Source organism: Lactuca serriola, chromosome 4 (assembly GCF_051521515.1).
Source record: "Lactuca serriola cultivar US96UC23 chromosome 4, Lser_US96UC23_V15, whole genome shotgun sequence".
NCBI lineage: Eukaryota > Viridiplantae > Streptophyta > Magnoliopsida > Asterales > Asteraceae > Lactuca > Lactuca serriola.
In genome coordinates this window covers 240,295,430-240,323,064 of record NC_136411.1, presented here as the reverse complement: position 1 = coordinate 240,323,064, position 27,635 = coordinate 240,295,430, and the positions used below count along the sequence as shown (strand labels likewise).

Here is a 27,635-nt window from a genome sequence, read left to right as displayed (position 1 = left end):
TACTCATTCGCTTATAATAAATGCGGACTCTATGAAGTACGTTGGGCGTAACCGCCCAGATGCAAAACCCTAAGTTAGACTTGAGCCCTATATAAAAAAGGCTATGGCCTTATCCTCAGCCACCATTTGAGTGAGCGAAACCCTAAAAAAGAGCCAACCTTTGTTCTAAGCTTGTGTGAGTGTTTTTGGAGCTAAAAGTGCCTTTGTGTGTTAGTAAAGAAGAAGAGGAGATTCTTGTGAAGGCTAGAAGTTGGAGTGCAAGCTTGGATTTGAGTTCTACAGAGGGAGAAGCTTCACTTGGAGGTAAAAATCTAAGAACTTTCCTTGTTATTATGGTTGTGTGCTTCATGGACCAATTTTTAGGGTTTTTGGTCCCAAGATGGAGACTTTTTGAGCAAATGGCCTCCATAAGCTAGAATCTGCCTTATTTCAGTGTATTATGCGTTGTGGGTGCATAAAAATCAAATATTGGACGTTGAGACTAAGTCATGCATTAGATTAGGGCTTAATGGAGAAAGATGTTATATGTTAGAAGTGGTTGGTGACCTTTATAGCCATGCAAAGGCTTAAAGGTTTTGACTTTATGACTTAAGAGGCAGTAGAGAGCCTAGATCTGTGATATGAGCCAATGACTTAACCTATTCAGACCAAAATTAGAGAAAGGGTAAGTCTGGGACTTACGTTGGGCGTAAGTCTCAGAACGCACGGCGTAGTAGGGTGAGGTCCCCGATCAGTTTCAGGCGCGCTTGAGTACGCTGAGCGTACCAAGGAAGTACGCCCCGCGTAACTCCTTCTGTGGGATTTTGAGTTATGTTTCGGGCCTTGAGTGTTGGGCTTGGAGTTTGGGCTTCATGCAATAGAGTCTTGGATCAGAGAAGTGTATATATGTGCTTTGGGGCCCTTGGGTTGGGCTTGCCTTTTTGTTTGGGAATTTGGGCCGTGTGTGGACCCATTTATTATTAGGCGTTGGTGGGCCCAATGGGTTAGGGCATTAGTGGGCTGGTAGGTGGTCTATCTTTAGACCCAATAAGTGAGAGGTTGGACTTAGCTCATAATTGAGATTATTGTGGGTTTGGCACATAGTGAGAGGCCAGTGCGTAGCAGCTTATAGGAGCTGTTCTTCATCCGAGGTGAGTCTTCTCACTATACTTTACCTAGAGTGGTAGTTAGAGTTATGTGACAGAGTATTTTGTATGCCATTTATATGATGTGATACACTGCATTATCTCTATGTGATTTATGCTATGTAGGTTACAGAGTTTACAGAGTTAGGACTAGAAGGTCCACAGAGTTAGGACCAGAGGGTCCATAGAGTTATGGGACTGGAGGGTCCCACTGCGACACATTGACCAAAGGGTCAAATAGAGTTATAGCCTCGAGTGGCTAATATGTGTTGTATGTGGTATTTTGGGGAACTCACTAAGCTTCGTGCTTATCATGTTATGTGTTATGTGTTTCAGGTTTTTCACAGGATCGCGGGACGGCACCGGCTTGATTATACACACCAGAGAAGAATTATGCTTTGAGGATCCTGGTTACCATTTAATTAAAACATGGAGCTATGTTTTGTAATTTTAATAAATGATGTTTTTGTGAAATATGCATTGAGAATTATATGTTTTCAAAAGAAAAATTGTTATGAAATTTACGGTGTTACATTTAGTTGCTTATATCTCTCTTCTTGGATGTAAATGGTCACTTTTGGTGCTAAAAGGGTGTCATCTTTGAATTTGGACTTGTCACAAGGATATGGTTCCAGATCTGTATCCCTCTAGGTCTTCAATGACATAAAGTTGCTCACTTTATCCAACTTAGGCCCTTTCCATGCATTAAGACCTTTTAGGAACCTTAATTTGGTGTTTTAGCCTTGTGAGGCCTTGCATGCACGTAAAGTTTGAAACTTTACGTGGTAACTGAACTAGGAGAGGTTGGATCTAAAGTTTGGGACCTTGGATCTCACTAGAAAGGACTGAACACAAAAAGGACTGAAGGAACTCATCAAGTCCCTTAGGCAACTCGACAAGTTGAGTAGGGTTTACCCGCTTTCTAGATTTCTAAGTGATTTCTGTGAAGGATTGGGGTTTTCAAGCTTCATGGGTCTTCGGTCTACTGGACCTTGAGGAACTCGACAAGTTACATAGGTAACTCGATGAGTTGAGGAGTTACTCGGGAACTCGACGAGTTGTTGGATGCACTCGACGAGTTGAGGACAACATTGACTGTTGACCTTGACTTTGACCAGGGTTGACTTTGGGGATGATTATGGTAATTCAGGATTGTAAAAAGTCAATTACATCATGATTATAGGCTGTTGAGTTGGAGCAGCATGTGAGATTTATCTGATCTTAGCTTGGCAGTTTAGCATTCACGAGAGGCGAGTCTCCTCACCATATCAATGGGTCGAAGTCACCAAGGCCTACCCATTTTATGATATGTGGTACATTAGTCGAAGTTATATTATGAGACATGATAGTTGGTTATGTGCTAGGATGTATGCTAACTATATATGTGGTATGCTTGTGTGGCAGGCCATGGGAGAGCCCATGGCACCTGGATGTAATACCATGTGGAGAGCCCATGGATTTCTTACTAAAGACCATGGGAGAGCCCATGGCAACAAGATGTAAGACCATGTGGAGAGCCCATGGCTTTCCTATTAAAGACCATAGGAGAGCCTATGGCACTTAGGTGTAAGACCATGTAGGGAGCCCATGACATCTTGGAGTAAGACCCTAAGGACGAGCCCACGACATCCCCATATGTTATATGCATCGGTTATGTGGTATATGTAGCTTTTATAGCTAATATGATATGTATTTACGTGGATTGTGTGTGAGGTATGCTCTAGGGAACTCACTAAGCATTAACTTACAATTTGTTGATTTGTTTCAGGTACTTCGGAACCTAAGGGCAAGGGCAAGGCTTGATGGTGCGGCGTGCACTCTCCGACATTTATTTTGATGGGACACTCTGATTTTTTGAATAAAATGATAATGTTATGAAGATCCACCAGAGCAGCCATTGTCACTGTTTTGTTGCCGGCGAAGACGAAGAGTCATGAGATGACATCGCGTTCGTCGGAGACTGGAGGAGTGAAGCTTAGGACCATCGTTGATTCTGTTCCGATTAGAGGCCGGTCACCTCTCTTTTCTCCATTCCTTTTTGCTGATGTTTCGTCGTCGCTGGTACCGGGTTTGGTTGTGTCACCGCTGCTGTTTCCATTGCTGACGAAGACGGAATCCGTGAGCTAACGCCGCTGCTTTGGGCGAGGTCAATGACTATCATTTCTGGTAATCTTGGTTATAGGTTGTGGAATCCTCTCATTCTCCATCTTTCTTCTGCTGCTGCGTCATTGCTGCCGCTCTGGCGGCTGTTCCATTGTCCCCATCCCGTTCGACTGCCATACAATACCGCGGGGGTGTGTGAGATTGGGTGCTCATTTCGGCAGTAATCTCGTGTTTTGTGTATGTGTACTGTGTTTGTATGTGATTTTGCATGTGTGTGGGTTTTGTTTTCTGTTTGCGTTATGGTGAGGCATGGCCGAAAAAACAAAGAAGAAACCCACCATGGTGGTTGTCGCCTGCTGCCACTTCTTGCCGCCGTCGGGCACTGTTTTTTATGGTTGTATTAGGATTTTTCTTATTATTTTTGGTGCTATTGTGTGTATGTGTTTTTGTAAGAAATTGTATGTGTATTGGATTGTCTGAATTATTACTCAAACCGCCGTCGTGTGCGGGTGGCTGTCGCCTCCTGCCGCCATGGACCGCCGCCGACCACCACTGCCCGAAGTGGCAGTGGGTGGTGCCCAATTTATTAATTAAATATTTATTTAATTAGATAATCATTTAACTTTAGGGGTTGGAAACCCTAATTAGGGTTTAGAAAACCCTAATATCAAGAAACCCTAATTTTGGAGTTTGTCGGTATCCGCGTTAAAACTATTAATTAAGCCTAAAATAATACTTAATATTTCTCCACAATTAACTCGATACAATACTGAACTTAATGGATTGAGTCCTTAATAGTTTAAGGGAGGAACACTAACCCTAGTTATCATTTTATGTGAAAGCCCTAGAATCGAGGAGCTCTATTTTGGGCAATAATCAGGCGCGCATTTGGGTTGCTGATTGGATTATTATTCCACCCGAGAACGACTAAGTCAAACCTTAATCAGTTATACCCTTAAGTGATTAAGTCCTTAATGGGTTAAGTGTTCTTACTTAACCCTAATCGTTATTTTATATGAAACCCTAATCGTCATTTCATGTGAGGTGGTCACTGTTGCAAGTGACTATAACCTGTGATCGGATATTGACTCAAGTATCTTCCTGTAGGTGTTTGGAAGTGAGTTGAAGCTGGTAGAGCCCTTCATTGCTATAATGGTTATCTGCACACATATCGAGGTGGGTTTCGTATCACTGTACCTGTGGGTCGAAGGCACCAATGCCGGCCCATTAGTTTTGATTATCTGCTAGTAGAGGGATACCTTAGGGACCGTATATAGTCACGTAGGATAGATTGAGGACTCTAGATCTAAGCTCTCTTACATGTTCCTTGTTTGGTTGTGGTTCTAGAGTAGGATCACCTGTCCGGGTGACTATCTCACCTCTGAGTATATACAACCATGCATTCCTTGGATTGTTGATACTTAGTATGTTGTTATAATCTATTAGATCGATATCCTGGTAGATAGGATTTTACTGTGCTGTTTTGATCTGTTAGATCGGTATCCTGGTAGATAGGATGTTGCTATGTTGTTATGATCTGTTAGATCAATATCGTGGTAGATAAGATGTTGTTATGTTGTTATGATCTAGTAGATATGATGTTGCTATGATTAGTGGTCTATAGATCTATTTGTCTGGCTATATACAGTTCTATGATTATCTGTTATATGTGTATATGTTTGGTTAGTGGCTGAGGCTTCACTGCTTTGTGCGTAGGCGAATAGGCCAGGGCATTCCAACCTGATGGTTGAATGGGCCCGAGGTATTCCATCCCGAGGATGAGTGGACCCATAGTATGTTAACATTCCAACCCGATGATTGAGGGCCTGGGGTATTCTATCCCGAGGATGAGTGGACCCATAGTATGTTGACATTCCAACGCGATGGTTGAGGGTCTGGGGTATTCCAACCTGATGGTTGATTGGACCCATAATATGTTGGCATTCCAACCCGATGGTTGAGGGTTTGGGGTATTTGATATGAGCTTATTTAGTCATAGAAATTATTCATTATTTTAGTAATTATTGTTGATTTTGTATCATTTAATGAACAAAAGGTACTTAATTAGCTTAATATTTCAATTTCAGCAATAAAGGACATGCTTGGATGAAAAAGGAAGAGGATTGAGTGATTGGAAGCTTGGAGATCAAGGATTAAAAGAAGGAGCTAAATAAAAGAAGAAACTCGACGAGTTTTTACCATAAACTCGACGAGTTTATTAGAATATTCTAGATTTAAGGATGCCTTGCCGTACACGCTGAACACGCGAATTTTTAGAGAAACTCGTCAAGTTATTCTCAAAAACTCGACGAGTTGGGTCGATTTTTGGAAACTATAAATAGATAACTTAAAGGCCCGAACCCTAACTTTTGGTGGAGGCTAGCTGCAATTTTTGCAGATCAGAAAGGTTCTTGGAGCTGTTATTTTCGAGATTGCAACCTAAGAAACAATTTTAAAGAGAATCAAAGGCAAATAATCATTCTTCTTTTCTTAATCTTTGTTTTGAACCATGTTTGAATCATTGGATTTTGATTTTAGGTTATTACTTGCTGTAGATATGAGCTAAAAGCTTTTTACTTCTGTTTGGATGAGATAATCTTATGAACATGGTTTGATTGAGTGGTTGAATTGATATTAATTTGGTTATTCATCTTGTTAAGCTTATTAAAGATCCTTATGTATTGATAATAAATGTTTTTAGTTAACAAATAAGTGATTGAGTTGCATGAACATCTTCTTGATTACTTGATTCATATAGTTTTATGAATATAAGATTGTATGCCTAGGAATAGTGCATATGAAACTAGGGTTAACTATAAAATATGTAAATCAATGTGTGGGCATGTGTGATGAACATCTATACATGAGTTGATTGAATTGAACAAATTTGATTAACTATTATTATAAGTCTTGCTTGATACGAATTGAACACTAGGAAACTTGTTAATTTAATCACTTGATCACTGTTTGAATTAACTTGTCTACTAAAGGATTGGTAATAATGAACATGAACCCAATCATATTAGGAATTGGTAACCATTGATGTATTAATTCATTGCACTTGCCACGAAATCAACCATAAGAATAAGTGAATCGAATCTAAACAGAAGTCTCTTTTATCATTGAATCGAGTTGTCTTTTCTTGTTCTTCTTAGTTGTTAATTGTCTTTGTTTAAGTATTAATTGATTGTTTAAGTTTCTAGTCTTGCAAAACTAGAGAAACCCCCTACTTTTATTAATTGTTTTAATTAGATAATATTAGCATTTATTTTAATTGTTTACCTTTCCCTGTGTTCGATACCCTACTTACCTGAACTAAACTACTAATCGATAGGTACACTGCCTTTCGTGTGTTTGTCTTTGTGTTTAAGTTAGTAGGATTAAAACTAGTTCATTTTACACACATCAAGTTTTTGGCGCCGTTGCCGAGGAACGGTTCTAATAGTTAATTTTATTTGCTAGTGTTATCGATCCTTTGTGTGATATTAATCTCATATAAAGTTACACGTTTTCTGTTTTAATTTTTTATTATCGTATTATGTATTTTCCTAATGTCGATGCTTTTGATGCTTTTCTTGAGGAAGTAGTACAGGAAATTGAGCAAGAAGATGAGGAATATGACTCAGATGATGATTTGAAGGAATTTGGAAGATGGTTAGATAACATCTTGCCTAATGAAAAAGAGCAATCTGAGTTACAAGAACTAGAGTTAAAAGATGAAGAATTTAATCCAGAAAGAGATTTGGAGGAGCTGGAAAGGTTGCTAGCAGAGAGGTCAGACGAAGAACGAGAACAAGCTAAATTGCAGGAACCAAGCTGTGGTTTGACCATTACCACGACATGGCCCCCTGTATTTCCAGTTTGTGTTTCGAAGGATGGGGTGACGATTCCAACTTTGGAGAAAGTTCTGAAACGCGATCCATTTTTGATTAGTATCCAACCGGTCCCAACCCTTATCAAGATTCTTGGGTTTTATATATTCAAGCTCGTTTGGCCAATTATAGAAGCGAAGAGCCAAATTTTACAAATTGGTCCACCAAAGAAGATATTCAATGCAACAGATGGATTGATATTGAGTTTATTGGAAGTTTATTAAGTTGAGAGTCCAGCTAAAGACTCGCACAAAAAGAAGCGCTTGCGGGAGGCAACCCGTCATTAGAGTTTGCTTTTCTTTTTCTTTTTGAACTTCTAGTTTATTAGGGTAGTGTAGGATTTTAATTTAATGATTGTTTCCTTTTTGTTATTTGGTTTTTGATTTTGATCTTTGCAGAAGTTAGGGCGAGAATCGATCAAATTGTTAAAGTGTGAGGAATAAATGTGAAATCGAGTCTAAAACGAGAAGAGTGGGAGAATTGAGTCTAATTACGAGTCCGGTGAATAAATGGCTGAAAGGATGAGATTTTACTGAAGAAAAATGAGGGGGAATATTGCTATAATCATTCCCTTAAAATCCAGAAACGAAACTGAAGTTAGAGTATATTTTGTTCACTCAGTGCATAAAACTCGTCAAGTTCCATATATAAACTCGACGAGTTCTTTTGGAAAAACCCGACTGTGCCGGTTTCAGCGACCCAACTCGACGAGTTCCTTCGAAGAATCTGGAATCTGAAGTTTTCAAGTTCACTTTATTCTCGTCGAGTGGCTCTTTTTCTTACCTTTGAGTTGGTGATTTGATTACATTCTACGAAGGTAATTGGCTGTGCTATCAATGATTATTTTCTGAGCAATTTCCAACATTTTTTTCCTCTATATTTTGGAGCATAACCACACGAGAATTGACACCCAAGACATGGATGAGCTATTCCCATGTCTAAAGTCAGCTGAAGATGGAGCTAAATTGAAGAATATCAATCTCGCAACTTCTATCCCAGGGGAGTCTGTTCCAATTCTCTCTTTACTTTTGTGTTCTTTAATTGTTTTAACATGCAACGGGGACATTACATAACTTAAGTGTGGGGTAGGGGGTTGATTACATTTAGTCAAATTAGAATCCTTGCTTGGTTTGAAATTTTTTTTGCATAAAAAGTATTAGGGTTAATTAGAAAATTATGGTAAAAGCAATTAGGATTTCATGCTAGTATTGTGTTTGATGATTTTATGAGGACCCAAATGTTTAGTTGAGCCAATAGTATTCCAACCCGATTGTGACAACCCTATATTTTTCCAAAGCAGTGTAACGCTCAAATGTCAAATATAACAAAAACCATTTGGAACCAACTAAAATAACCTCGAAAATAAAGTGTTCAAATATCTAAGTTGGGATGCATCAAATATTAGATAACGTGTCAAGATTTCCAAAAACATAAAGAACGTTCAAAACCGGGTTATATTGAAGAAATTATAACCACTCGTATATTTACGACACGCCGTTAAAATGCTATTTAACGTAAAAAGTGAAATTTCAATAAAATGCATTTGTACCTTAAGTATCTAAACAAAAGATGTAGAGTCCGCTAAACTGTAAACTTACATAAAAAGATCGCCCAAATTGGACTTCGTATGAAGAAATTACGAATTTTCAAAGTTTCGTAACAGTAGTAGAGGGCTAAAAACTCAAATTGAAGATTGAGTGTTATTTAGCTATCGCCACCTAAACGGAAGTTGAAGATCTCCACAATAGGAATAAAACGATAAAAAGACAAACGAAAACCGACGTCGAATAAAGAAACTATGAATTTTTAACGGACTTTAGGAGTCCCGACCTATTAAAAATATATCATTAAAAAAATAAAGTCAAAACTAGCCAACGGAGTCTAAATGAAAGTTGTAGAACATAATCTCACCTACGCGTGGATATAAAGAACGCGAAAAACGGAGCCCATACGCGAAAGTTATGGAATTTAGAAGACGGGAGTCGGGATTACGCCCCGCGTAATATGGGAGTACGCCCCGCGTACTAGACCCAGAGTCGAGTCCCATCGGCTGCACCTCTATGCTTAGCTAGACCGGAGTCGTAAGCCATGACGCATTGTTACGCCCCGTGTAACCGAAGTACGCCCCGCGTACCGAGTACGCCCAGCGTACTCCGGTAGTACGCCCCGCGTACGAGGAGTTTCCAGCCTATAAATAGAGAGGTTAAGCTTCAAGTTTTTTTTGCACACATTCTCAAATCCTCAGTCACTCTCCCATACTTCTAAGCCCCAGAGATCATCCCGACACCCTCGGTTTCCGCACTCGAGCCCCCGACGAAAGATCTACGCTGCAGAGATCCCCGAAGAGCCCGAAGACGCAACTTTCCGCGGTCAAAGTTCTGCTCAACTCTAGTCTCTCTCTCTTCAAACCAAACGGGTGAGTTCATACCCCTACTTTTCAATTCTTTTCACGTTTTAGGGGGGGGGGGGGAATACAAGTACATTACAAGTCAAAGTATCGTTTTATAAACATAATTATAATATCTATCTTATAGGGTATTGATACAAACATCTTTATGTTTAAAGGGCTATTATATCATCAAGTTGTTCTTACTAAATGGAAACATACTTTTTGAGAAATTATAATGAGTATAGTTATCAAGTTATTCATACATTTTACATATACATCTTGACAAATGAAATACTTTCAAAAGAAGTAAAGTCTTTATTATCGTAAATCTGTTTATACCAAGTAATGTGAGATATTCAAACTTCAACGTACTCGTATGTATGCATTTCAAGTCCTGTATTATATACCATAATCTCTTGGAGAGAGAGCGTGATACTTGTGTATAGATCTATACGGGATTGACAACCCCGCACCTAAACTATTAGCTATAGTTAGACCGGCAGGTCTGGGGTGACAAATGTCATAACACTACAACACCTGAAGAATGTTGTTACAGGCCGTCAGTGTCAATAGTATGGTTATAAAACTCACATAAAAGTATAAAAACAAGTTTGATTTACGAGATTCATATATGCATTCAGTTTTCTACATCATTTTGGCACAAAGTTTATCATTATTATTCAAGTATGGAGCACACTAACGCACACCAACTCTGGAAACTTTTCAAACCATTTATAGAAAATATTGGATTTTCTGAAAACCTCGTTCTTTGATTTACTACTAAAAGGACATACTTTTCGATGCGAAACACTTATGAACTCACCAACTTAATTGTTGACACTTTTTCGAAACCACTTGTATTTCTCAGAGAATCAGTAATACAGGTAACCAACAACTTTTGAAGAAGGAACGCTAAGGACGTTTATCAATAAACATTTATATCATCATATTGTAATATTCTTTTGCAAATATGTATAACGCAACAAGATACGTTTTCTTTATTATATATATGATGGTTGTGTTACTTTCTTTACAATATTCAATTGTTGTGATACTACGTGAAGTCAACCACCCCCGAATGTTTCCGTCATTCTGGTTTGGGGGTGTGACACCGATGGTTGATTGGACCCATAGTATATTGGCTTTCTAATCCGATGGTTGAGGGCTTGGGTTATTCCAACCCGCTAGTTGATTGGACTCATAATATGTTGGCATTCGAACCTGATGGTTGAGGGCCTGGGGTGTTCCAACCCGATGGTTGATTGGACCCATAGTATGTTGGCATTCGAACCCGATGGTTGAGGGCCTGAGGTATTCCAACCCGATGGTTGATTGGACCCATAGTATATTGGTATTACAACCCGATGGTTGATTGGACGATAATATGTTGTTGTTGTATATGTGCTATTTGATCGTGTGTTGGTACTTTGGGGGAAACTCACTAAGCTTTGTACTTACGGTTTTGTTTATGGTTTCAGGTTTTTCAGATGATCAGAGTGGCAAGGCGAAGACGTGACCGTACACATCCTTGGTTTTACAACAAATTGGATCTTGGGAAACTCTAATTTTTAAATAATGTTTGAGAACGCTATTTTTGTAAACATTTTATTAGTAAAATGATCGTTTTGAAAAGTTTAAATTTGTTGAAATTTTCGGGATGTTACAAAAGAGAGAAAAACTTATTGGATGAGAAAGGTCAACAAAGAGGGACACACAAACACATATTAACACCATTAAATCTTCAGATTTCAAAGATTAGTTGACTGAAAATTTAGTTATGACAAAAACATATACAAACTGATTTTTTTTTTGTTTCTACATAATTTTTTGTGGGATTGTAGAATAAATTGTTGAATTATCACTCTTGAACAAGAAATCACAAACCATCTCTAAATGTTTATGTTATGCCACTAACATCAATCTTTCATGGCTAATATTTTGCATGTTAAACTGAAGGAAATAACTGCAATCTTCAATGACTTCAATCAACCTGGTTTACTTGCCCTAACTACTTTATACCTCTGTAAGACCAAGTGCATGGTTATTCAAGGCGAGGTTGGAGCTATGATTTGAGGGAAAAAGGCAATAATTACTTGACATTGTTCTTGATTTCATAACCGATAACTAGATAAAACACAAGGGTATATAAGAGATTTCACTTGCAGGGACCAGAAGGCGTTACTGTTAAAAAGGCAATAATGCCCTTGATGATGGCATGCAATTGGGTTATTGACATTTTTCAATATTTATTAATTAAGTAACTATATACCAAACAAAATAGAGTGTATATTATCCAAAAATTGTTGCACCCATATTTATATAAGAAACATATTTAAGTTGGCTAAATCCTCATTTATAAATTCTACTCAACTAGACCGAAATACTTTTATTCACACAGAGAAGACAACCATGGAAGCTAATCACAAAAGACAACCCAAATGAAGTAGGAAGATTGTAACGACCGAAAAATTCCAACCAATTTAAATTTTTCAAAAAACAACCCGATTTCATTAAATTATTACAAAAAGGTTTTCAATACAATTTATTTAGAGTATTCCCAGAATCACATCACAACATAACATCAGGAGCGGTACGATCACGCCTTCGCCTTGCCACAGTCTCCTGAAGAACCTGAAAACATTTAACCACAACTGTAAGCCCGAAAGCTTAGTGAGATATCCCCAAAATACCAACCACACATACGCCCTTCCAGGCTACGACCTTCCGATCCAAATTATAATGCCTTCCGGCCCATAACATAGCATACATAACATAACAGAACACATAACAGCCATGCACTTCGGGTCTACTGTGAGACTGGTCCGCCGCACCGGCCAACAATCCACCTGGTCCACCCTCTGAGTCTAGCCATATACATCGAGTCTACAATGTGATTGGTCCGCCCGCATTGGGCCTACAACCCACCTGGTCCACTCTCTGAGTCTACAGTATGACTGGTCCGCCCGCACCGGGCCTTCAGTCGGCCTGGTCCACTCTCCTAGCCTCGGCACGTCTGGTCCGCCCTCTTGGGGCCTACAGCCTATCCGGACCGCTCGTTGGGCCTTCGGGACAACCGGTCCGCCCTGGGTATCTTGGTCTACAGCACAAAGCAGGACCCGCCTCAACCCAAATCCAGTCCAAACAACCATGTGCACATAAACATACAATCATATAAGAATTCACAGTCAACAAGCCGATCAAACAGATCACATAACATATCATCATCCTAACCAGGATACCGACCTAACCGGTCACTAGCATAGCATCACCCTACATATCGGGGAACCGACCTTAACCAGGTCTCTAACATATACTATCCTAGCTACCAGGATGCAAACATATCAAAGCAATAACATAACAACAAATACCCAGATCTCAATCTGATAAAGGGCCAGCCTTGGTGCCTTACACCCTGTCGATATAGTGAGGATAACTCACCTCGTACTGCCGAAACTCTGAACTGGTTCTCGAATCACCAACTCACCGCAAATCCCGAACTAGCCATCAACAAAATAACATTAGGCCAAGCATACATCCACTTATCGGGCCAAGGCCAAAGTCCAAATCTTATACAAAGTCCAATATTGGCCTAATTTACCAAATTGGGCCCACCTCACCAAATGGGCCTAGATCCAAGGTCCATAACAATAATTGGGCCCAAAACACTCTATCCATAATTTCCAGACTTGGCCCATAAACCAACTACCCACAAACGACCCAAACTCTAAGGCCCAATATTAAGGTCCAATCAGGGCGTACCCTCCTTGGTACGCGGGGCGTACACACTAAAACGCAGCTGAGGATCGGGGCCCTGACTCGCTACGCGGGGCGTACAACCATGTTACACGGGGCGTAACTTCACTACCCATAAAGTCCTTATAACCTCTTAATGGCTTAAGCTCTTAAGCCCAAACTTCAGATCCCTAGGCTAAATACGCCTAAGATTCATAAAGTCTCAAACTTTATTACTTGGGACGTCCAAAAGCTCTTAATCTAAGGTCTTAATCCATTAAGACCTATATATCTCACACATGGAACAACTACAGCCCTTGGGACCTCATTTTTCTCACTCAAGACCTCTCCAAAGGTCTGAAAGGACAGATAATCTTGGCCAACACAAAAAATGAATCAAGATGAGAACTTTGGGACAAGAAAGAAGCTAAAACTTCACAATACTTAGATCCATGCAAAATAAATGGCAAGCAAGAAGCTTTATACCTCAAATAAGCTCCAAAGGATGATATCTCTTTAGATCTACAAGCTCCAATCGTTCCTTTCCTTCTTTGACAACTTCTCCTTTCTTCTTCTAACTTTTCTTTTGCCAAAATGAGATTTCCAAGGCCAAACACACCCAACAATGGAGGGAATACGGGTTTCTAGGGTTTTTGAGGTTAAGGGTGAGCTTAAGGAGGCTAGGGTATGAACCAACATGTTCCTTATATAGTGGCTGACCCTAATTTTAGGGTTTTAGAACTTTGAGAGTACGCTGGGCGTACCTCTAGTACGCTGGGCGTACTCAGCCTTGCACCCGCGTCCATATATGCCTTACGCTGGGCGTAATCCCAACTTACGCTGGGCGTACTCGGCGAGTCCCCAAATTTCATACTTGCCCCTCAATTTCCACTTTTCCCACAAGATGACCAAAATATCATTTCTCTTAAATCCCGGGGACTCATAATTAAGTACTCTTAGGAACGGAGCGTTACAAAGATAAGGGAGACGATCGCCAATGCAAAGAAGAAGTTGTAGATGATAAGGTGCATCGCTTAGTTTTCATTTATTTTAGACTTCCCTGCTATTTTCTCTGAAATAGAGGAAAGACGTTCTTCATAGAAGACAAGTAGACAACCATGGAAGCTGACCAGAAAAAACAACCCAGATGAAGCAAGAAGATAAGGGAGATGATTAACACTACAAACAAGAGGTTGTGGATGATAAGGTGCATCACTTAATTTTCATTTATTTTAGACTTTCGTCTTATTTTTTGTGAAATAAAGAATAAATGTTCTTCATAAGCTAAATGCATATGACTTTCATATTTTATATAGTTTTCATTATTAGTTTCTTATTTATTTTTGTTATTTCTATAATAAATTAAGAGACTAATCTTCATAATAAATCATGAGTCCATTTACGGACTCAAAAGTATTTCGAAGCTGAAATCTTTTATTCAATAGGAAATCAAAGAGTATGATTTTACGAGAAATGAAGCTAAACCTTGAATATATGTTAGGAATAATGAAAGCATTGGAGTCTTCATTGTTTAAGAAACGATGTCCCTACCATGTAAAGGATAAAAGAACTTGGCTAAGGAATTACTTTCGATAAAATACATGGGGATGCAACATACATACTATGAAACAAGATCTAAGAGCCTAAACAGATTAAGCCAAATAATATAAATAAGATCTTAAAGAAATTCTAGATGCAAGACTCTAAAGAGAGTTTGTACTTATACAACATTAAATGCAAGTCGTGTAGCAAGTAAGACGATCTATATAATATGAGACAATATTAAATATAATATTTTATATCTACATATATTTCACATTATGTTATTTATTTATCCCTATGGATTCAAGTTAACCTTATTTATCTGTGGAGTAAATATAATAACCATAAAATGTTAAGAATCATTCGTACACATCATTATAATAACTATAGAAAATTGAACAAATGAATTGAATGCTTGCCATAATAAGTAAAAAATTGTACGTATAATGCTATTATGAGTAAACTTAAAAAATACGTGGCTCATTTCAATAAAAATAGAAAGTACTATTTCTTATTTCCTTCAATTTATCAAAAGAAGATCCTAAAAAACCAAAATGATATTTTTTTATTGTTCTAACATCATGCATGATACTTGAAAAAATACCCATTTTCATATAAAATAGAGTCTAAAGCGACCTGGATCTCAAAGACTCTTCCATAAAACTCCAACAACTTTTTCTACTCCTCAAAAGCCTTCACGACCGAAGACACCATGTAACGGTCGAACGAGAAGGAGTAGTTTCAAAATAAATTTTGTTTGAAGGCCTATTTAGCTAAGAAAAAATATAAGCTAGGGATGAAATTCGCAACTAAGCAATAACTATAGCTCTTTTTTGTTTTATTTACATATATTTCAAACACATGCCAACATAACTTACCTTGATTAATAAGACATGCCAACATAACTTACCTGGATTATGAGTCATCATAAGAAAATCGGTAGGGGTTTAACGGAAGAAACTAAAAGTAGGAGGGTAATATTAGACAACGACGCAAAAGATACGGGGGCAAAATGGGTAAGAATACGTGAAAAGTAAGCATTTGTTAAACTTGCAACAGCTGGCTTGGTCTCAAAAATCTCTCCACGCAACACGTTACCCTATCTTTGTAATTTGGCCAGAAAAAATGTTACCCCCCATTCCCCAACACCACAATGAAATTATCTCTGCTTTCTTTATCCACCATTCTCTCTCCTCTTCCTCCTCCTCCGCAACTGCTTCACAATCATCGGCGGTCAATTTTCTTTAAATCGTTCAAGGTCCGAGCCTCTTCTTCTCCGGCGAACTCCTTCTCGAATCATCGAGTCGTTGTTACGAGAGAACGTGGCAAAAACGACAAGCTCATCGCTGCTCTTGTACTTATCCGTTTCCTTTTTTCTTCTCATTTATTTTCTACTTTTGCTTTCTGCATTTTAGGTTTTGTTAAAGTTCAGTTCATTCTACACCATGTTAATTGTCTATGTTCTTGTTATTAATTTACATTTAGATAATTTTGTCGCGGTTCTTTAGTTGCCGATGCACATATTATTGAAAGTTGTTGTTATTAATTTACATTTAGATAATTTGTCGTAGTTCTTTAGTTGTTGATGCATATATTATTGAAAGATGCATTACAGCGAGGTATTTGATTAAATATGATTATTTCTAAAGATGGGACTAGGTATGGAAGTATAAAATACTATTCCTGTATTTTCTCAATTAGAATCCACTTCATTAAATTGTTCTCATCACCAACGATTTTTATATTCTTAATCTTTGTTAATTTTGTAAAGTGTTAGGGGCCAAACTTTATTTAAGTTTACTTCTCATACTTCTCAGAGATCAATGAATGGAGTACTTGCGTTTCTTACTTTCTTTTGTAATGTAAAAAGTACAGCGTTTCCATGTAATTTTAGTTTAGGTCTTCTCAAATCTCCAGGGGTCATTTCCTTTGTGGCGCTGAATTCTAAACATGTATTGAAGCACTTGGCGTACATTTATTGGTTAGAGGGAAGGAGCACGTGGACTGCTGCATTAATTTTACATAGAGTATTATATTCGTTTAATGGTTGCAACATTAATTAATGCAGCAAATTACAAGTTGGTTCATTCTGGTGCTTATTTTGATATATGCGATTTTTTTCTGTAAAAGAAGTTATAAAGTTAAAAGTTTATATTGTCTATGAAGACTGTGATCATATTGCTGCTGACTTGTAATTATTCTGAACTGCAGCAGTCTTAATATTTTTTTCTTTTCCAACAGTTTTAACTATTACTATGTGCGGAACTTTAAAACATTTGCAGAATGTATAGTGCTAAAGGAGTGAATATGTTGGGAAAATGCCAACATTGAACCATGGAGTTATTGTTTATTTGTTTTAGATCACTCATTAAATGCAACTTTTTTGTTTTATAATAATAGGCAAAACATGGGATCAACAGTTTGGAGCTTCCTCTAATTCAGCATACACAGTTGCCTGATCTTGAGAAACTTGTTTCTCTCTTGAGTGGTAAGTTCAAACTCCTTAATTTCTTCTAAGAGTAATGTTTACTGTTTATCTGTTTTCTTCTTGTGATCTTATGGTAGCAGCCACTAGTTTTGATTGGATCATCATAACATCACCAGAAGCAGCTCTGGTTTTTCTTCAAGCATGGAAGTAAGTTCAGAAATTACCATTAATAATTTCAAGTTGCAATGGCTCCATGCCATCCTTTTCTTTCTTTCTTTATTTTTAGTCGATGTTTTCAAGGTGCTGAATTTATTTATGACCTCCAATGAATGTTACTCATAATCTTTGTTCATCCCTTTCCCCTCTATCCCAGCCTGTATCCAAAATTTTCAACTTGTAAAATGTGTTGCAGTTATCTCTGGATGTTGTATTACTTAAAATGATTGGTTAGTAGTGACGTTTGTTGAAAGTAGCTTAGTGTTTGATGGAGGGCATGTAATAAGAATGGAGAGGAAATACCCAGTGTTTTATTCACATATGCACTAGTAATTTGGAGTTTTGTTCTTGTGTTATTTCCACTAGTGTCTTATTTGTTATTTGTTAATTGTAACCATAGTTTGGGTTATAAGAAAATACTCTGAGAATATGTAAGGAAAAAGTACACGACCTGATTTGGTGAAGTTAGAACATGCATGGGCATCATCTCTATTAATAAGGTTACTCACATATCATCAATATATGCATGTTAGATATACTAGGTATAGGGTTTTGTCATTTGTGTCATCTTAGGTTATTGTTTTACTTTTATTTTGTGGGTTGTACATTGTATACAAGTTTAGGTTGTATCCTTGCAATAAAGAGCAAACATGAATAAATATTTCATAAGGATCAACTTGAGGAGTGTCAGATATAAATAGTATAGGAATTTGTGTAATCTTAGCTTACTTTATTTCTTAGTTTCCTGTTTTGGTAAACGTTAGTTTTATTATATATTCGATTCAATGCAAGTTTTTGTACTCTAAACTCTAAACATGAGGGCTTAAAAAGGTTGTCTTTTGAAAATTTATAGAAAACTAACCAGTTACTCTCATGTCATCTACAATTTTAGAGCTGCTGGAACCCCAAATGTGAAGGTAGCTGCAGTTGGAACTGCTACAGCAACCATATTTCATGAAGCTACACCTCCATCTAAGCAGTTTATTGAAGTTGCCTTTACTCCATCAAAAGGTACTATCTTTAAAATAAATGTCTTTCTTCTAAACTCCAAACAGCTGTAGTAGATAATAATAATATTTAGTTTTATGATCTTCTTTCACAGCAACTGGCAAGGTTCTTGCTTCAGAGCTTCCAAAGCAAGGGAATGAAAGATGCAATGTTTTGTATCCTGCTTCTGCAAAAGCTAGTCATGATATAGGTACACCCTTTAACTCCTTACTTTATTTCTCTTCCATAACATTTCATCTTCATAATTGCATCTGTTTATAACATTTTCAGTATCTCATTAGGTCATAAGTTTTAAATATGTACTAAAATCAAACTGTGTTTCAGAGGAAGGTCTTTCTAAGCGTGGATTCCACATCACAAGATTGAATACTTACACAACAGTATGTATTTTAGTTCTGACAAATTTTTGATCAGTTTCACATTCTTATTAATATCAAGGGAATTTCTGTTACATTATTTTTGGTTTTTGGACTTTAGGAACCTGTACAACATGTGGATCAAACCATTCTACAACAAGCACTCTCTGCTTCTGTAGTTGCAGTTGCATCACCTTCTGCAGTTGGGTAATTAATATTCTGATGCTAAATTCTCTTACTATTTTCTTTGTATTTCAGCTTATATTTTCTCTTATTCTGCAACAGTGCTTGGGTGGATCTTCTACCTGAACCACAGACATGGGAGGGTTCTGTTGCATGCATTGGTGAAACCACTGCTTCAGCTGCTAGAAAATTAGGCTTAACAAATGTATACCACCCATCTACCCCTGGTCTTCATGGGTAATATAATAATATTTATATATTATATAATTCCTTTCATACTCTTATATTCACAGTTTTATTTACCCTTTCCATTTGACAGATGGGTTGACACCATTTTTGATGCTCTACGTGTACATAATCGTCTCTCAAATGTCTAAAACCAAGGTAGCTTGTTATTACAATTTACTGGTATACCCTTTCTTGACCATGTTTTATTTCTTGTTTCCAGTTTAAAGTACCTTTTTTTTATGCAAGAATTTGAGAGCTGATGCATATGATCACTAAATGAGGGAGTACATTACAATTTACAAGAACAAATTACATCTCTGTACATATGTAGTAATACCATGAGAGAAGTAAACTAGCACTGAGCGACATTCATGATGTTTGTTAATTGTTATTGTATATCAACTTTCCATTGCTGTAAATGACCATTTTTGTTTTTCAATTTATGATTGGATACAACTTGCTTCCGAGTTGTATTTTTTTTTTTCTAAAGAGGTCTTTCTTGTATATCAAAAAGCAATAATAAATGAAGAATTGAACATCGATGGAACCCTTGAAATCTGCATCCCTATCTGTTTATTGGTAATTTTTCATCTTACAACAATTCAATCAATCCTTGGAGTTTGGAATCTTTACTTATTTTAGTTATTTGATTCTGACAAGTGAGAAACTAAAACTACTCAGTGGCATTTAAGGTAATTATGCCAAAGATGGAGGAAGTTTCCCCTGAAGGAATGATGAGATCATTTGCAATGCTCTTTCTGGCTGGTAGCTTGGAACTAAATGCCCTGCTCCTCTTACTGTGGTAAGCACAACTCCCTTGTATCCTACCACATATCCTCCAACCTATCACATGTTAAATTCGGGTATTATAGTACCACATATATTTTTAAGTATTTAATTTTTGAGGCTTCAAAATATTATTTACCTCTTTGTTATAGTACCATGGTCTCCAAGCAGTCTCTACTGGAAGCTTCAACTTGTTCACTGAGTATCTTGAAGATGTTACTGGGACCCGTCCATCTGTGTCACCACTGCCAATTCATCATGGATCACATGTAAGTTTATTTTTGTGTATGTTTAATAAATAACTGAGAAAATAATCACACTGAGAAAATAACTGATGGAGTTACCTGTATATCCAGACACTAATTCCATTTTCAATAAGTCGAGTGATAGTAGGCAAAATGGTTGTTGGGCTGTCTATCATTCCAATACCACTGCACATAAAATCACAAGTCGAATACAAGAAATAACAAGACACTTTGATTGATTTTTGTTTATTATGGAATAATGGAATCCTAGTTTTAGAGAAAGAAAAGAAAAGGTACGCGCAAAATGCCCATGAGGTATTTCGGACATGAAGAGCTTCTTGCACGTCTGCTCGATTCAGATATGAGGAGACATAATCATCAGAGCAAGGATCAAAGCTCTTCACCTAATTCAACGCATTATTTCTTTAAACAAAAGTACATTGCAATTTCCTGTATTTGAAAAGAATCGAAGACTTACAGATCCAGTGGCAGGTTTCTGGATACTTCCATCACAGAATGGGGCATAGATGTTGTAAATATCAATCTCACCATATTCACTACCTGATTGGCTTTGATAATGGAAACACTTTGCTGAGAAATTCCCAGAACCATAGCCACAATACTCGTTGATCCCTGCATTTGTCTCATCAGAGTTTAGAGCATGTGTCCAATAGTAATCATACATCCCTTCATCAGTTGCAATGTCATCTATCACAGCATTCCCAATCTGCACATTCACAATACAAAACACCCATTGGTTGTATTCGTGCATAAAATTGTCCTGTTTTTGTCTGATAGCTACTTACTGCAATTCCACGAAGATTAATCATTGTTCCGTTAGTTTTAGTTTTCTTGTTTTCTGAGAGAATGACGGAAGCAAGCTGAGGTACATAGTGACCTGCGTAGCTTTCACCCGTTATAAAGAAATCTCGGGTTTTGTATTCCGGGAATCTTTCAAGCCAGTTGATGAGGAAAGTGTACGAGTCTTTCGCTGTTTGCTTGTCCCCTGTCGCGTACGATGTGTTTGAATACGAGAACCCCACTCCAGCAGGCGACTCCAAGAATAGCACGTTAGCCACTGTCAAATTTTCAGGATTTATTTTAGCCTTTTGCATTATGTTCATTCAAACCCTACATGTGATTGAATATTCTTTCCACTTTGATCAGTGAGACAAATTTTGCTAATTTTTTCCCACCTAAAAAGGTGGGAGATGGACTTGGACTTTGTCTCAATCTATCATATATGTATATAACACATGAATATCCTCTTCATCTGAAATACTCCCTCCGTCCCAATATTATTATTCACAGACAAAAAACACACATATTAAGAAAAGCATTAATTACCACTAATTTTATTTAATAAAATGACAGTTTTGTCCTTACTTTGCATTTAATGTTCCATTAAATGCTTAGTTAGTTAAGTAATAATGAGGGGGTATTTTGATAAAAATGTTATTTATTTTTAGAAGTGGACTATTATTTTGGGACAAACCAAAGAGGAAAGATGGACTACAATTTTGGGACGGAGGGAGTAGTTTTAGAAAGAAACTTTGTCCAGTGAAGGTTTTTTTTTTTTTTTTTTTTTGGTTACCGTTGTTCCATGCATAGTCGTTGCGATAAAGTGTTTTTCCATCACTGTTGACTCGGAAGGGTCCAAGTTCTTCCATGGCTCCGTATCCAAACGATGAGCATCCAGGTCCTGTGCGAAAAACATCACTATAACATTTTTACCATTAGTTTGAAACAAAATAGATTCACTAGCACTACCTCCATTGAGCCATAGAACAAGGGGTTTGGTTGAAGAGTTGTGAGGTGATTCAGCAAAGTAATAAAACAATGCCTTTCCGGCCTTTGAATCGATTGTTACATAGCCTGAATAATGATCAAAATCGACTTGTGGTTGACCTGGCAACTTGTCAATCATATCTTCTTCCTTTGACCCTTGCTGAGGGACAATAGAAAGTGGAGATATGTTTGATGTGTCTTCTTCTGTCCATGGCTGGACACGTGGCGGATTCTCTGATCTTCTCGACTCCATCAATTTGTTTAGGCTGGTGATCTGGTTATCCTTTCTTGCCACACAGAAACCCAGAAAATATAGTGAAAAAACTAACAACAAAAAATAAGCTACGTGGTTCATTTTAGTTGTATAATTGTATATAACAACTGGTTTCATGCATATATATGTAATTATGTGGTCAGGTGTGTCTATATACTGTGATAAGACATGCTGAAGCCGGTTGGGTGGTGTTGTAACGTTATTTCCTAAGCTCATTGGCCTGCTCTTTGGAATCTATATCTATACTTAAAATATAAGGATAAGTAAGGATCATATTATACAAGAAATGGTATTTGGTTGTAAACTCCCCCTTCACTACATGAAGATAAATTATGGGTTTCTAACTTGCTTATATATTTTCTTCTAGGTTGTGAAGGGAATGAATATTGAAGCCATTAGACGACTTAATAGTTATTATTGGTTTTGTTATGATTTGGGAAGTATATATGTCAAACAGTGGCTTGAAATAATTTGACAAAAACGTATATCTAACAGAAGTAAGAGGGATAAATGGTATGTTAATGAAATTAGCATGTACAAATGTATGTTAATTGGTTAATCGAAGAATGTTGCATTGATCATACATGAGAGCATTATATATTCATATCATGCTACAACATTAATGCAACAAATTAAAACTCATACATCTGGATTGTCATTTAGTAGTGAATTATATTCATATCATGTTGCTGCTTTGTTTGATGTTCTCTAATTGTTTTACAAAAGAAGGTATTTTTGTAAGTTAAAAGTGTGGTGTTTATGGAGATTGTCATTATTATATATAATAAAAAGCAACTCATGTATGAAAAGTATATTTATGTCTTTTTAGATTGTCAATAATAATAGTTTCATATGTTGATATGTTTGATCATATATTTGATTTCTGTATAAAAAGTAAATTATAAAAGGTGTTCCTCTTTGTCCATTTTTTTTTGGCCTTTTTAGACTTTTGCCATAATCGTTTTATCTTTTAGACTTTGCAATAATAGTTTCATATATTTGTAAGTTTGGTTATGTAGAAAATAAATTATAAAAGTTAGTGCCTGTAATTTAAAGAAAAGATCCATGTCCATTATTTTACATAGGTTTTAGACTTCGGACACAATAGTTTAGTATATAAAACTTTGGCAATAATATTTTATATGTTGATAGATTTGGTCCCTATATAAAAAATAAATTACAAAATTATCCCTGTAACTTACATAAAAAGTCTATTTAGAGTTTTTTTTACAGCAAATGGTCTCTGTGTTTAAAAAAAATTAAAAAAATGGATCATGCCTAATAGAAAACTTAGATTATGTCCCCCATAAAGCTGACATAAGTATACTCGTGGGGATTTGGTAAATTTTGGTTATATATAAGGCTGGAGGGAGTCGGCTCTATGAAAGCTTGCCAGGAGCTCGCTAAGCACATTGCACACCGCCCCCTAGCACACGCTAGGAGGCTCAGGTGAGTTGCTACGAGTATGGTGAGAGGAGAGAGAGAGAGAGTATGGTTTGCAGTGATTGGTTCCCACTTCACATTTGACGAATTCATAAAAGAAAATTCCTCCATTTTTGGTAGTTGGGGAGGTGTCGAAGCTTCCATTTTTGTTGCTGAAATTTGCTACGTTTAAACAGAGAATTGGGGAAGAAGAAATTTAAAAAACAAGTGAAACAAGTGAAAATTTCTTATTCTTACGCTTAAAAAACAAGTGAAACAAGGGGTGGAAAGAGAATCCATTTTTTTTCTCAACTTTCTTATTCTTACGCTTAAAAAACAAGTGAAACACTCCAAAAATCAAAGAAATTTAAAATTTTTAAAATCAACCATGAACCATCATTGTTTACAAAAGTACTCATTGTTTCAAAAGTAACATCATATCAGAGTGTCCCAAATAAACTAATCACGTGAAAATAGGAAGATGTGCACGATCATGCATTCGCTTTCCCATGATCCTCTGAAGTAACTGAAACAATAAACTAAAATTGTAAGCCAAAGATTAGTGAGTTCCCCCAAAGTACCAACACACCACATGACAATCAAGCATACAAATATGAGCAACCGACCTGTGGACCGCCTCACAGGGCCTACATTCTATTTGGACCGCTCCACGGGCCGTCGACCTAATTGGATCGCCTTGCAGGGCCTACAACCTATCCGGTCGTCCCCGGGTGTCTTGGCCTACAAACAAAGCAGGACCGCCTCAACCCAACTATAATATGTCGACATATGCAACAGATAAACAAAATCACAGAACCAGCAAATACAGATAGTCATACAGATCTACAAATCAGTCATATATACTAGCATAGTACTATCCCATAACCAGAACACATGATCTAGTGGGCCAGCATTGGTGCCTTCGACCCACGGGTACAGTGAGGAAAACTCATCTCTCAGTCCGAATACAATTTGAATGAATCCCTGCTCCGACAACCGGCTCTACCCGACTCCTAATAATAAAAACATTTCCCAATCTAAATAAATAACAATTTTCCCAAAATACCCTTGGTCAAAACCAGTCAAAATCAACTAAGTCAACCCAACCGAGTCAACTCAGGCCTCGTACGTAGGACATACTTTACATGTATGCAGGGTGTACTCATAGTCCGGGGCGTCGGGGCTCAAACTGCCTACGCGCGGCGTACCAGTACCATTTGGTACGCCCAACATATACAACATGTTCCTTTTTAATGCATTAAGTGCTTAATACTTACTCTTTTACGTCAAAAATACAGATCCAAGTCCAAAATGTCGTCTTTGACCATATAGTTTCCGACTTTATGCTCTGGCATGGCCAAAAATGCTCATCACTAAGTACCTTAACTACTTAACCCATTAAGAACTTGTAGCACATGCATGGAAGGGAAGAAATGATCAAGACCACATTTTTATGTTTCTAAACACCTCAAGATGTCTGAAAGGACAACTTAAATGGACTACAGTAGCACATACTCAAAATACCCAACTAATGGGACCAAAAGGACACATACTTCATGACTAACTTAGATCTATGCATAACTTCATCAAGATCAAAGCTTTTTACCTCAAAGTGATGAAAAATGGTGATGAGATGCTGGATCAAAAGAGTCCTACTCCTTCAAGATGATCTTCTCTTCTTCCTCTCTCCTTCAAGGTGACCAAAACACACACACAAGGCTTAATAGTGCTCAAAAGTGGATTAGGGTTTGCAAAAATCATATGCAGATGTTGGAGGTTGATTAGAGATGAGGTGGAGGCCATAAAGATGCTAAAATAGGGTCCAAACCCTAAAATTTTAGGGTTTGAAACCCTCGCACGTATGCCCAACATACAAGACCTGTGCATGTACCCCCAACATACTAACCTTTGGCCCAAAATTACCAAAATGCCACTATGGGCCAAAATGCAATATTTCTTCATACATAGGGTTAGAATTGAAAATACCTCATCATCGGGATATTACAACAAGCAAAATAAAATTAATTCCATTTCTCATATCTCATTTCTCTATACCAAAACACCCTAATTAGTGAGTATTGTTGAAACAAAGAAGAAGTGACCAAAGCAAAGACTGTAGACCTATAAGCAGTCATCTGTAGTCATTTATATGCAACTATCTTCATACGAGCAATCATATGCTAACTGTTAACCACCACTATAATAATCTATATAAGGTATTATCTGTATTAGGTATTGATAGTATTTATGTATGTATCTTTTACAATCTTTTGTATTATCTTAGAACTCATGCCTCTAAAGGTAATGCGACTTGTCAAAATTTGTTTTCCTATAAAAGGCACACTTATTTCTCATTGTAAACACATATTTCATTTGATATGCAATATATTATATCTTCCATCTCCATATTATGCTTATCATCTCATATACTGTTGTTTATCCTACCATTCTTTATAATGGTCAATATTTACTTAATTATATTCTGCAAGTTACATAATCTGACAACTTATTATTGCAAGAAATTTCTATTTCTTGCAATTCTAAGGAGTTTAGAAGCTTTACGTTCACCTTTGATTTTCAAAAGAACTTATTTTTTGTTTTAACTATGGCAAATCAGAATATGGTTCCACTTTAGTTAATGAACATCACTAATAGTGTTGGGGTTCCTAGTAAGGCACCCATACTAATAGTTGAAGAATAACCCTCATTTTTGGGGTTTTATTCAAAATTGTTTTCCCAAAAACACTAATAACGACAACAAAAGCTTAAAAATGTGAATAAAATTAAAACCACTTTAAACTCGCCAAGGATCTTCTTGCAATCAAGAAAAGATTAAATGAACCATAGAAAGGAAAATTGTAACATCCCAAAATTCAAGCCCAAAAATTTCATTTTTGATTAATTAACTCATAAAACATTCATTAGGAAATATTGTATAAACACGTCATCTCAAAACCAAGTATCATGTTTGAAACCCACAACCATGAACAAATGACATATCAGAGTACAATTCCAGAAAACACTGTGCGGAAATCATATGTGAGTGTGTGTGATGCCATGCTACGCCGCCGACTCCTTCCCCTTGGATGAAGAGGTACCTGAAACCAAAAACTGAAACAGTAAGCACAAAGCTTAGTGAGTTCCCCCATCATACCACATACCATACAATACCATCGATATCTTTCAACCGATAATCATCATCGGTATCTTTCAACCGGTAATCGTCATCGGTATCTTTCAACCGGTAACTGTCATCGGTATCTTTCAACCGGTAAATGGGGACTATTCCACCCCTACCACTAGCATACGATAGCAAGATAAAATCACACATTCAGACATATCCGGGTACTGACCTACCCCTTGGTCCTAAGGACCACTATCAGGGAAACTATCCCTATCATGTAACATATCATACATATATAACTCATAACCAAACGCATACCAGAACAAGATAAATTATCACAAAGACAATAATCCTCTAAATACTCCTCAATGGTGGGCCGACATTGTGGCCTTAGACCCACCCCTACTGGAAGGTAACTCACCTTGTATCTGCTGAACTGTGCGGGAATCCTCTGACTGCTGCCACTGCTACTCCGGAAATCCATCGGCTAAAATTCCCACAAAACACTTAGTCAGAAACTGACATCTACCCTTAGGGTAAAATGCCCATTTTACCCCTTGACCAAATCAAAGTCAAAGTCAAAGTCAACTTCCAGTTGACCTGACTCGCCGAGTTGACTCGTCAACTCGCCGAGTCCCTATCCTTCCATCAGACCTCATACCCGTCTCTACTCGTTGAGTTAGGCGATGACTCGACGAGTTTTCCTTCTAAATGAACACCGACTGAATCCACATCCGACTCGCCGAGTTGTATGAACAACTCGTCGAGTTCATCATCAACTGATACTCATGTCCTGACTTGACTCGCCGAGTTGT

The 27,635-nt window shown here is 37.3% G+C and overlaps 2 protein-coding genes across 13 annotated transcripts; one reads left to right on the top strand and one right to left on the bottom strand.

Moving 5' to 3' along the window:
• The first annotated feature begins 15,850 nt into the window (after positions 1 to 15,850).
• Positions 15,851 to 22,857, top strand: LOC145096876 (uroporphyrinogen-III synthase, chloroplastic-like). Of its 12 annotated transcripts, none has more exons than XR_013704147.1 (11): positions 15,852 to 16,116; positions 17,163 to 17,250; positions 17,328 to 17,397; positions 18,299 to 18,417; positions 18,509 to 18,604; positions 18,739 to 18,794; positions 18,892 to 18,977; positions 19,056 to 19,158; positions 19,273 to 19,337; positions 19,874 to 19,983; positions 20,120 to 22,857. XR_013704147.1 is itself a non-coding variant. In XM_079034242.1 (10 exons), exons 1-9 carry the CDS (start codon positions 15,916 to 15,918, stop codon positions 19,328 to 19,330), a joined length of 909 nt encoding a protein of 302 aa, XP_078890368.1. In that variant the 5' UTR covers positions 15,853 to 15,915; the 3' UTR covers positions 19,331 to 19,337; positions 19,428 to 19,670. The 12 variants fall into 12 exon arrangements, 5 of the variants coding, with proteins under 5 accessions (XP_078890373.1, XP_078890368.1, XP_078890370.1 ...); XR_013704148.1 differs by having other exon boundaries at positions 19,863 to 19,983; XR_013704143.1 differs by having other exon boundaries at positions 15,853 to 16,116; positions 19,056 to 19,190.
• Positions 19,878 to 22,253, bottom strand: LOC145099258 (serine carboxypeptidase 1-like). Its single transcript, XM_079036849.1, has 8 exons — positions 21,983 to 22,253; positions 21,807 to 21,914; positions 21,019 to 21,290; positions 20,691 to 20,939; positions 20,510 to 20,616; positions 20,312 to 20,398; positions 20,107 to 20,212; positions 19,878 to 20,024 (listed from the first exon to the last, which is right to left on the bottom strand). Exons 1-8 carry the CDS (start codon positions 22,251 to 22,253, stop codon positions 19,878 to 19,880), a joined length of 1,347 nt encoding a protein of 448 aa, XP_078892975.1.
• Positions 22,858 to 27,635: the final 4,778 nt, after the last annotated feature.

Bases quoted from the DNA above. Each gene is read 5' to 3' on its own strand.
- LOC145099258 (XM_079036849.1), bottom strand. From the start codon at position 22,253: ATGGAGTCGAGAAGATCAGAGAATCCGCCACGTGTCCAGCCATGGACA. The intron at 20,399-20,509 runs GTACCTTTTCTT...TTTTATGTGCAG, and splicing joins ACCTCATGGGCATTTTGCGC to TGGTATTGGAATGATAGACA. The intron at 20,025-20,106 runs GTAAATAATATT...AACATGTGATAG, and splicing joins CATGGTACTATAACAAAGAG to GTTGGAGGATATGTGGTAGG.
- LOC145096876 (XM_079034242.1), top strand. From the start codon at position 15,916: ATGAAATTATCTCTGCTTTCTTTATCCACCATTCTCTCTCCTCTTCCT. The intron at 16,117-17,162 runs GTACTTATCCGT...TTATAATAATAG, and splicing joins ACAAGCTCATCGCTGCTCTT to GCAAAACATGGGATCAACAG. The intron at 19,191-19,272 runs GTAATATAATAA...TCCATTTGACAG, and splicing joins TCTACCCCTGGTCTTCATGG to ATGGGTTGACACCATTTTTG.